Source organism: Phascolarctos cinereus, unplaced genomic scaffold (assembly GCF_003287225.1).
Source record: "Phascolarctos cinereus isolate Bilbo 61053 unplaced genomic scaffold, phaCin_HiC Scaffold_3;HRSCAF=262, whole genome shotgun sequence".
Taxonomy (NCBI): Eukaryota; Metazoa; Chordata; class Mammalia; order Diprotodontia; family Phascolarctidae; genus Phascolarctos; species Phascolarctos cinereus.
The window spans coordinates 144,584,595-144,596,667 of NW_027555736.1; the positions used below are offsets into that span (position 1 = coordinate 144,584,595).

Below are 12,073 nucleotides of genomic sequence, written 5' to 3' on the forward strand. Positions count from 1 at the left end.
TTTTAATCGCTGGACACTGGAGAATAAAACTGTAGTCCCAGTCTCTCTGAGAGACTGAATTTGGAGGCCTCTTGCCCTAAAGGCTACTACTATATTTGAAAGTAATAGCTACCTGGTGATTCCCCATCAAAACCAGTATGAGATAAAACAACAATGTCCAGGTGTTCTTTAGTTTATGGCCAGTTTCTCACTGCTAGGACCCTGCCCAGGACTAGAGAGCTTCACATATCAGGACTAATGAGCAACAAAGGGTACACTCCAAATGCAGGGTATTTTCCAAATACTGTTGCATCAGACCTCATCTTGAGATGAGGTGAAGGAAATGCTTGGATTACAGTATCTGCCAATCCAAATATCTAACCCCATCTCCTGGTTCACTCAATATCTACTTCCCTAGTATTTGAAAGTCCGACACTATCTTTTGTGTCCCTATAAGGTAGGAAACCCAATCGATTGTTCCCCTAATCTATGGCTAGCAAACTCCCACACCAAATTCTCCCTAGTCCCTTTGATTCAACTGCCATCTAGTGAGATGAAAACTCCCTTCTCCTAAAATTACATTACCTGTCTCTCTCATGCCTGCCCACATCAGCTTTATGCCTCTTGTCTTTAGTGTCCTCTGCGGTCAATCTTCTGTTGTGCCCTCTGCAACCTCTATCACTATAACCTCCTTTCATCCCAGATCTCTTGTACTCTTTCCAAATTTTTTTGTACTCAGAGAATTGATGTCCCTTTGGAAAACACTGTATTGCTAACCACCTTTAACAAGGTCTCTTTCTTGTGTTTCTTGACAAACTGAGGGGGTGTAGGGATACTCCCTGATCTTTTACTGCAGCTTCAATTCAAGTTCATATGTCTCTCTAACTCCCATCACTCAGCAACCTCCTCCTTCTTTGAGGTTCACTCCATCTGTTTCTATCTCCCAGTTCAGATAGTGATTCAGCCATCTCTTTGTCTCAAGATCATTTTCCTTTTTTCAATTCTTGGCTTTCAGTTTTCCTTTCCACCCTACACTTGCCCTTGACAACTTCAACATACATACTGATGTCTCTTTAAACACGTTGGCCCCCTAGTTCATCAACCTTAACTTTCATTATTGCACCTTTATTCTACCTTGGGCACACACAGGGATGATCATACCCTTGATCTCACCATAACTCATAACTGTTCTACTAACATGATCCATAACTCTTGAACTGAACTGAATATTGTTTAGCCCATATAAATCCTTAGTCCTTACCACGATCTAGAGTCACACCAACCCTCTCCCTGATTTTCCTAGTCCACAACCCCTCTAATGCCTTTGTTTCCCTTCAGCCTCAGTCCTATTGTTTACTACTTCAACCATATTATCCCTACCCTTGAATCCCCTACCTCTGTCTACCACTGCCCATGTTACACCAAACTCCAACCTCATATCATCCCCACGTGTCTTCTGTTCCTACTCACAGGTTGCTTCATGTTCCAAGGAGAACCATGACGACCGGGTCCTCTAAATATCTGTCTTATCTAATCTCAACTGGGCCCTTAGTGCTGCATGGCACTCTTATCTTTCATCTACAGCTGACTACCATACTCTCCCACAGCAGTTGTTCCAAAGATTCTCTTTCTACCATTTTTTCCCTCAACAAAGTACCTTACCTACTATTTTATTAGGAAAATAGAACTCATCTACTTTGAGTTCCTCTATTTTCCTCCTCTACAGTTCAAAATCCCCTCTTTCGCACCAGTCTTTGAAAGAAGTAACTCTTCTTGCCAAGACCCTCTACTTGCGTCCTTGGTCCATCCCCTAGCATCTCCTCTGGGAGAATGTTTTTTCAATTATTCCCTCATCTTCAGTCTTCTTTCTGGCTGCCTATAAACATGCCCAGGTTTCCTCTGTCCTAAAAATACCTTCATTTGATAATGCCATCCCCTATGCTGTCTTGTATCTCTTCTTTCTTTCACAAACTAGAAAGTCATTTACATGCATTATTTCTACTTTTTAACATTCTATTTACTTCTCAACCTCCTTCAATTTGGCTTCTGATCCCATCACTAGATTGAAATGGCTATTCCCAAGTTACCAATATTCTCTTCACTACTAAACCTAATGGCTTTTTCTCAATCTTCAGCCTACTTGAGCTCATTTTAGTTTTTGACACAGATGACCAACCCTTTCCTAGATACTTTTCCTCCCATTTGCTTACATGAAATGCTATATCCTGGTTCTCCCTACCTATCTAATCAATCCTCAGTCTTCTTTGCTGGATTATCCATAAGTAATGAGTATCTTCTCTTCTATCTCTATACTCTTTCTCTTAGACATCCCATCAGCTCCCATGGATTCAATTATCTTTCCACAGATGACTACCAAATCTATATATCCAGCCCTAATCTCTTTCCTGAGCTCCAGTCTCACTCTACCAACTTCCTAGTGGACATCTTTAATTGGATATTATCTCAAATTCATTATGCTCAAAACAGAACTCATCTTCTCCCCTGAACCCACAGCTTTGCCAAACTTCCCAATTTCTTTTGGTAGTACCAGCATTTTACCAGTCACCTAGGTTTGTAACCTTGGAGTCATCCTCTTTCACTATTCTCTGTATCTAATCAATTGCCATGACTTATTGACTCTGTCTCCAGAACATCTCTCACGTTTGTCCCTTTCTCTCCTCTCATATAGGAAACCTAGTTAAGCAAGAAATTTTCTCTCATCTAGACTACTGTAATAGTCTAACTGGTGTCCCTGCTTCTAATCTCTTTCCTCACCAATCTATTCTCCACACAGTTGTGAAAATAATCTTCCTAAACAGCAGTTCCAACTGCATTACCCTCTGCTCTAAAATATTCACAGGCTCTCTATTGCTTCTAGGATCAAATACAATTTTCTAACCCTAGCATTTAAAACCTAATCTCCCACTTACCTTTCCAGATTTATTTCATGTTACATCCCCTTTTGCACACACTCCACTCCACTCAAACTTGCCTACAAAGTTCTTTTCTGAAATCAACATTTTACATTTTAGCCTCTGTATAGGTTTGTGCCCTGTGCTTAAATGAATTCCTTTCCCAGTTCCATCTCTCACAATCCCTGGTTTCCTTCAGAGTTCAGCTCAAGTACTAGCTCCTATGTGAAGTTTTCCCTGATTTCCCCAGTTCTGAAGTGTGCTCTTCCTTGAATAAGGACTCTGTAGTAAACTATTTACCATCTTCACTCTATAACTATTTTTTTAAAGTAATGGATATATGATAATCCCATGATGAGAAGGTGACATCCTAAAATGGGCACTGATACATTCCCAGGAGGCTGTGATATGACTTGATGCTACATGTTTCTGGGTTTTTTTTTTAATCACCATTACCACTCTATAATAAGGAAGAAACAAACCACCACCATCATAGCTCCAATTGTGTGTGCCTTCCTCTCAACTTTTTGGATCTCACTGTCTCCTATCTTTGGTGAGCTATCATTGGGTATTCACAGCAGTGGAAGTGGCTTTTTTTGTTTTTTCGGCAGGGCTAGTTTAGAGAATTCCACAAGGGAAATTTTAAAATAATCAGGTTGAATAAGAGGAAAAATGATCAAACCTTGTCCATGCTGAATAATGCCTGGTACTGGGGAATAACTGCATTACGTGGTTCAGTAAGAATCTGTACAAGTGTTTTTTCATCTAGGCTATGCAAAGGAACTACCACGGGTAACCGTCCCACAAACTCAGGTATCATGCCAAATTCAATAAGATCTCTGGCTTCCACATGGCGTAATAAACGATCTTTTTCTTCAATGTCTTGGTGAGTATTTGATTCTCCACTTCGGTTGGCAAGATCTGCTGCTGCTGCAGCCCTCCTGCCTTTTCCTAAATTAGCTGGTGTTCCAAATCCAAGATACTGTTAAAGAAAAAAAATACACAATTATGAGAAGTTCTAAGATTAAAAATGGATATACTCAGTAGGGTTTTATGTTATGGACAAAAATCAAAATGATAATTATAGAACAAATATCAGTTCTAAAGTAAAAAAGAAAATAAAATCATTACAACTGTTATTGAAAACTGAAACAAGTATAGATAATCAAGAAATGTAATCATTCTTCCTTTTGAGGTTACTCTTTTTACAGAGCTTTCTGAAAATTTTATTTTTTAAAAAGCTTTTCTTACAGACAAAACATGTAAGAAAATTGGAAGAGTACTCCTATTTCATACGCACTAGTAAAAAATGGAAAATATAACCAAAAAAATAGGAAAATACTAATTAGCATCAGTTCAAATGTAAAAAATTCGTAATATATATGCATGTACACACACACACACACACACACACACACACACACACACACACACACACACATCCAGCTGAGACTAATCAGAAATGGGGAGGGGATGGCTAGGTGGTGCAGTGGATAGAGCACCGGCCCTGGATTCAGGAGGACCTGAGTTCAAATCCGACCTCAGACACATAGCACTTACTAGCTGTGTGACCCTGGGCAAGTCACTGAACCCCCACTGCCCAACCAAAAAAACAAAACAAACAAACAAACAAAAAAGAAATGGGGAAAGAGTTTTTGAATGAGAGATTATAAAATGACCAAATACAGAAAGATAACCTGTATGCATGAATTAAACCATGAGGAGGTAAGATGTAATTTTACGTTTACATTTATACAGTTCTCACCTTTGAACTGTCAATTTATTAAGAGAAGGTATACACATACTTCCAAAAATTAAGTCTGACCAAAATACAGTAGCAGCAAAAAGTATTTTTGCATGTTGTTACAGTAATGACATCTACAGCTTTATTTCTGTCTGATAACAAATGTTATTTTTAGAAAGCATATAGCTAGAGCAGCTAGGTGGCGCAGTGGATAGAGCACCAGCCCTGGATTCAGGAGGACCTGAGTTCAAATCCAGCCTCAGACACATAACACTTACTAGCTGTGTGACTTGACCCTAGGCAAGTCACTTAATCCCATTGCTTAGCAAAAAAAAAAAAAAGCATACAGCTAAGGTAATTTTTTTACATTAAGTAGCTATAGAAGGAACATATATGCTTTTTATTATAAGAACACAGAAAACGCATCCTGAAAAACCCTGGGAAGTAGGTACCATTATGATTCCCATTATTATCCCCATGAAGAAACTGAGGCAAACAGAGGTTAAGTGACTTGCCCAGGATCTATGCACTACACTACCTACAAAGACTATTTTACAGAGAACTCAAAGAAGGCAAGTGCTAACATGGTGGTCAGAGGAGACAGTGCGAGGACGCTATCAAGGTCTCTCTGAAGAACTTTAATATCGATTATGAGACATGGGAGATGCTGGCAGAGGACTGTCCAGCATGGCATGCCTGCATCAAAGAAGGTGCTATGCTCTATGAGCAAAGCAGAAAAAAATCTAGATTTGTGGAAAGACGCACAACTCTCGAGACATCTCCATCCCAAATGTTCATATGGACTATTTATGCCAGACTTGTGCTAGAGTCTTTGGAGCTCATATTGCACTGATCAGCCACAGCTGAACACACTTGTACTTTGACCCCAACATTTGTCATTTGTCCTCTGAGTATGAAGGATGAACAAGTACCTACTACTCCCAGACACTATCCTTTGCTGGGGACACAAAGACAAAAGTCAAACTGTCTCTGCCCTCAAGAATCTTATAATGTATTGGGGAAGACAACATGTACAAATAAGTATATGCAAAAATATGAAAAAAAACCCCACAAACACAAGTTACTGGGGGCATGGGGAAGCACAAATAAATGTGGAAGAGATGATCAGGAAAACCTCAAAATGCCAGAGACATCTGTATTTAACCCTTGAAGTAACAGGAAAACATTGAGGTTTAAAGTAGAGAAGTGACACATAAGACTCATGTTTCATGAATATCACTTTGGTGGCTATGTGGAAGATGGGACTGAAGTGGAGAGAGACTTGAGGCAGAGAGATAAGTGAGGAGGCTGCTGCTGCAAGAGGTGATAAAGATTTGAACTACAATGATAGCTAAGTGAACACAAACAAAGAAATGAATGTTAGACATGCAGTGGTGATAACACTGACGAGACTTGGCTGCTTACTGTACATATGAAGTGAGGAGGGTAAAGGGTCAAAGTTAACTCTGAGGCTGGGAACCTACATGATGCTCTCAACAAAAAAGTTTTGAAGAGGTGGTAGATTGGGGGAGGAAGATGATGAATTCAGTTTTGGACATGTTTAATTACTAGACCAAGTAAAATAAATCATTTTAATAGTAATAATTACTAATGATCTCATTTTATTAAGCCAAAGCTCACCTTCTCATTTTTCCTCCTGCTGATTATTCTGTCTAAGCCATTAAAAGCACCAGATGCAACAAACAATATGTTTGTTGTATCAACTTGCACTGTTTCTCCACGAAGTTTACGGGAATTCTTTTCTGGAACATTGACTATTGTACCTTCTAACAGTTTTAACAAACCCTAAAGAAAAAAATGACAAGCATATAACACCATATAATAGTACATTAGAGGATAGGGGGAAAAAGAAAAACTGAAACTGCTTTTCTCAAAGAGGAAAAAGCAGACAGATACTAATAGATTAACAAACAAAAAATCCCCAATTTTCACACTCAACAAAAAAATGTAAAATATAAATTATAATCTGTTGTTCATTTCTTTCTCAAGTATTGCAAGACCCTGTTACTCAAGAAATCAATTTGAATTTCTTGGCTCATGTGATCAAGTTTTTCAAAATTTATTACTACTATTTATTTCTATGGAGGTAAGTTGCACATAAGATTAGAAAATCTTCAGGTAAATAAATTTTAATTTGCCTTTAACATAATTAAAAGGCCTTTTTGTATTCCTAGTGTTAAACACTGAGATTCCTTAGGTCCTGGGAAACCTTTCATAAAATATGTCTACTTAAAAACAATTTTACAATATTCAGTACATTTAAAAGTGTGATCATATCTCTCCCTATGCCTCAGACTAGGGAGGAGCTAGTTACTCAACTCAGAATTTATGAAGTTTTTCTGAGGTGCTGCTTATGGCCTGTATTCCTTTCCCCAGCCCTCAAAAAAAGGGGCATTTTAATTAAGAAGTATCCTTTAAACTTAAGAACTCCATTCAAAGCAATAGTCAATTAGATTCCAGAAGACTGATGATAAAAATGACACCCACCTACTATTAGAAAAATGATGTGCTAATATACAGACTGAGGAAGACATTTTTAGACATGACCAATATGAGAATGTTTTGCCTGTCTGTGCTTATCTGTTACAATTTGTTATTTTTATTTTTCTGGGAGAATAAAGTTCAGGGGGCTTATATTTTTTGAATATTAAATAGATGAAAGAAATCAAATGATGTTATAGTTTAACAATGCTTCAACATATAAGAACAAAAACATTCCCCTCACCTACACTAAAATTTGAGACCAAGCTTATTAAAAAATTAAATGATGGAAAAATATCTATTTTGCTTTTATTTATGCATTTCTGCTGTTTATTCCTTGCTCAAAATCATAAACCGAATTGGCTGATTACTGTAGCAAAGATAATGCAAGGAACACAAAACTGAGAGTCAAGAGACTTGAAGACACTTCACAGATGATTTCACTTCTTACTCTACAAAGAACTCTTTAAAAATTAATAGAACTATTTAAAACACGTCTTCTAACTAAGTATAAAGCAAAAAGAAACAGACAAATTTATGCATGTGTAAAAATAATAGAACTCTCTCTAAACAGGTATAATTTGTGAGAAAGTCCTTTCTCAAATGTCACTGAAGCTTAATTTAAGGGCTTTGGAAAAATGACGCTGAAAACCAAAATTCATCTTTTCCCTTTGAAATAACCTGAATTCTCAGTAGTATGGTATTTAAGCATTCAAAATAACTTTCTGTAAACTCTAGGATTTTGCAAGATTACACATGAAGTTTATTGTGGAGACAGCAGGAATAATATGGACTCTAATTGAATGTCAAACCAAACGTACAATATCTGGGAAGTTGATGTATTCCCTTCTTTTTAGTGGGCTTGAACAAAATATTCAACTGCTTACTTGCTGAACGCCTTCTCCACCTACATCCCGTAACTGATGAATGCCTGGCACACTGCCAATCTTATCTACTTCATCCAGAAAGACAATTCCTATAATTTAAGGAGGATTCTATTTATAATATGAAATATGAAATACATACAATAACCTCATCCTTAAAATATTAAGTAATGAAAGTAAGCTTATTAAATGCTATGCTTTAACGTATGCATTTATTTGTTATTACACAGACACACTGTTTACCCCACTCATCTTTTTCATGCCTTATAATTTACAGTGTTATCAGATAACTACACCCTATTCATATTTTCTCCCAGGAATGTGTGTGTGTCTCTAACTCATGCTAAAGGTTTCCAGTTCTTTCTCCTGAGAAGAATCTTGGAAAAGAATCTGTCCTGGCAGGCCTTTCTCACTTCTATTGGGCTTATATGCTTGTGCTAATGCCCCAGAGAAATGCAGGCAGGGGGAGGGAAGGAAATGATGTGCCGGTTCTGTCTTTAAGACTGGAAACAGGGAGTATGATGACAGGGAGAAAAGACGGGACATGGCGCAGCAGCTATACACAGGATCTTGTACAAGGCTACTTCTATTGTTCCTTTGTCTCCAATTAGAGTAAAAGTCCACACATCAACCAATAAGCATTTGTGCCCCTAAGTAGTTGCTCTGTTTTAGCCCCATGACATTGGCAGCGATGTGAGTGGCAGACAGAGCCTGGCAATAACAAGCTGGGGGTTCCTGGATGGCTGAGTCATCTGGCCCCTCTTCCACCTATACCGTCAGCTTACCAACTTCCTTTTGGGGTAGACTTTTCTGGAGCACACTGGGTGTGGTGGATTACATGACAAAATATACACTTCTTAACATTTAGAGGATTTTATTTCTCAAACCAAAACAAAAGCCAGCATTCAAATACCCCAACACAATTGCTTCAGTAGCTTTATTTCTACATGGTGTCAATTAGGGGACGTAATTCTAGAGAGACATACCTTGTTGTGCTTTTTCTACATTATAATTGGCATCTTGTAGCAATTTGGCAATCACAGATTCAATATCTTCACCAACATATCCCGCCTGAGTCAAGGTAGTACAGTCACAGATAGCGAAAGGTACATCAAGGCATTTAGCTAGAGTCTGGGCCAGCAACGTTTTACCTACAAATAGAAACAATAACCAAGAGTTCTGCTGGACCTATACTGGCACATGCTTTGGAAATACAGCAAAACTCAAAACTGAATTCTGGGTGGAATATAGTCATTGTGCTGCTTCTCCACCATTGAACTGTGAGCTTCCTGAGGGCAAGGCCAGTCTCTTGCCTCTCTTTGTATCCCGAGCACTTTAGTCTAGTGCAGGGCACCCAGGAGTTTCAAAGATGTGCCAGTGACTGGCAGCAGTTGTCTGAGCACTGAGCCAAGTGGTCCCTCTGCTGAAGTCCCCAACTCCTCTCCAACCCCGTTCCTGGCTCTTTCATTCCTCTAATTTAAGGACTTTTACAAATCAAAGATGTCCACACTCCTGTGCTAGCCTCCAAGGGAGCAACGCCAGGCCCACTGCTGAGCATGAAGCCTACATGAAGCTGACAACTTATGGTAAGACTGATCCTTTAGACTTCCTTCTAAAGAACCACAACCCTACAAAGAAGGGTATCAAAAACAAATCCTAAACCTACCCTTGCTATATATAATACAATATTTTCTCAAGGAAGAGGAAAATGTTTGAGTTACTTACCTGACCCAGTTGGTCCCAAAAGCAAAATGTTACTTTTTTCCAGCTTTATGTCATCATGGGCAGAATCTAGGACTTCACCTCCCCGTTTTTCCTGAGGTATTTGCTGATTCACCTGTTGCTGCATTGATGCTCCTAGAGCATTACCATGTGGACTAATGCCAGCAATCTGAAGCAATTCTGAAAATATACCGAGGACAGTTTCACTTATTGTTATACCCCCCCCACACCCCCCTAAAGTCAAGTGCCAAAAGAATTATGCTGACGTGAGATTTTATTTAACCTGCAAAAATGCTTTGTGCTGTATTAAGACAAAGGTAATATCACAAAACCTTTTTATAAGATACACTTCAAGCCAAGAAAATTAACTATTTTTCTAATTAATTTTGCCATCATCCCTATTAAATGGTGAAGTGAAAAATACCAGCCAGAGGCTGACTGAAAAACTAAAATACACAGATAAGTGGCCTGGCACAAATAACATAGGTCTTCAGGTCTAGAGGTAGGTTTGCTCCTGTTTGCATGACTACACATGGGATAAGACCCTCACCCAATACAGATCAGCACTTTCTAAGAAATCAACTGTCTTGGGGGGTTTATCTGGGTCACTGGAGGCTAAGAGACTTGGCTCAGAGTCATACAGTTAGTATTTGAATCTACATCTTCCTGGTTTTTAAGCTCCTTTCTGGTATCAAGAAGTGACATTTACACAATAATTTACCAATCACTTTGTATCCATTATCTCATTTGATTCTCACAACAGACTTGTGAGGTAGACAGGATAAATATCAATTTTTCATAGGGAGAAACTGAGTCTGAGAGTCTGGGACCTGGGTTAAACTTGGGCTTTCTGACTCTAACACGTAACAGTTTTTCCCAGCAGAAAGGGCAATGACCCTATTCGATAACAAAATTAGGATCCAAAAAAAACCTAGAATAAAGATAAGAATCTAATAAAACGACATTTAAATAGGATAAGTATAAAGTCTTACATTTGGAGTTTAAAAAAAAACCAGGGGGCAGCTAGGTGATGCAGTGGATAGAGCACTGGCCCTGGATTCAGGAGGACCTAAGTTCAAATCCAGCCTCAGATACGTAACACTTACTAGCTGTGTGACCCTGGGCAAGTCACTTAACCCCACTGCCTAGCAAATTAAATTTAAAAAAAAATCAGCTTCTAAAGTAAGGGATAGGAAAAGCCTAGCTAGACATGTGGAAAAGATATAAGTTTTAGATCAAAACGAATCAACTATGTGATGTGGCAGCCAAAAAGGCAAATGTGACTTTAAGGATGCATTAACAGAGGCAGCAGAGTAGCCAGAACAAGAAAGGTGATAATCTCACCATACTATGCTCTTCTCCTGGTCAAACTACTCAAGAAACATAGTTAATTCTGGAAGCTACATTTTAGGAAGGACAATGACAAGCTAGAGAACTTCCAAAGAAGAGTGACCAAAATAAGGAAGCATGTGAAAATGAACAAGTCACTTAAACATAACGTCTCTGGGCCTCGGTTTCCATCATCGAAAGTGGTGCTAAAACATCTGTCATATCTACTCTCTGTGGCTATCGTGAGATTATATGACAATGGATGGTTTTTTTTCTGTTATTTTTTCAAGCTCCTAATACAATGCCCACATAGTAGGTGTTTAATGTTTATTGAACAGAAATTAATTGGAGCGGTCATTTTAAATTTCCTAAGTGCCCTCAAGTAAAATGCTTTGCAAATACATTAAAATGGACAAAATGACCAAAAGCAACTAACTACAAGATAACTGGCCCTATGATGCTCTTTTATCATTAATAAGTGAGTCCTATCTGCAGCCGAGTAGTTTATTTTTTGTAATCTGACAAACAGGACACCCATAAATTATAAAGTGAATACGCAATGACAAAATTATTTACATAGAAATATTGCTGAATATTATTCTGCATATGAAAAAGAATCACAACAGAAAGGAGCTAAGAGTACCAGATAGAGCTTGGTAAAGCAAACTACAAACTAAAGCTGAAAAAACTTTCCCAGATTTGTATATTTCATACAGAGTAAACACATGTAGAAGGCAGCAAGTTTTCTCAAAGATATACATGCAAACAGAGTCCTATCATTACTACTGAAATATTTCACTAAAGCAAAATTTAAAGGAATAATGTAATACAGAGGAGGACCTGAGAAGTCACTTACTTGTAAATCTGTATTCATCCTCCCGCCTTCTTATCTCTAATTCTAAGAGAGAAATAAAACAGCCAAATAATCACTGTTATATCACTGTTACATATGGGCCCTTCTTGGGTATAAAAATGGGCTCTTTGCATTTGCGGGGACCCCT

General features: G+C 38.3%; 1 protein-coding gene across 3 annotated transcripts in view; it reads right to left on the reverse strand.

Annotated features, from left to right (window-relative positions):
* The window catches only part of CLPX (caseinolytic mitochondrial matrix peptidase chaperone subunit X), a 49,870-nt gene that overhangs the window by 12,358 nt on the left and 25,439 nt on the right, over positions 1–12,073 (reverse strand). For 2 of the 3 annotated variants that reach the window (XR_013485339.1, XM_020983376.2), the window contains exons 6-11: positions 11,929–11,970; positions 9,747–9,923; positions 9,008–9,172; positions 8,025–8,113; positions 6,277–6,441; positions 3,574–3,873 (exon numbers count right to left, since the gene is read on the reverse strand). Coding sequence is in view for 2 of the 3 variants with exons in the window: in XM_020983376.2 (XP_020839035.1) it covers positions 3,574–3,873; positions 6,277–6,441; positions 8,025–8,113; positions 9,008–9,172; positions 9,747–9,923; positions 11,929–11,970 (938 nt within the window). In the remaining variant the exon portion in view is untranslated. The remainder of the gene's footprint in view (positions 1–3,573; positions 3,874–6,276; positions 6,442–8,024; positions 8,114–9,007; positions 9,173–9,746; positions 9,924–11,928; positions 11,971–12,073) is intronic. The other variant, XM_020983385.2, reaches the window with a different exon arrangement.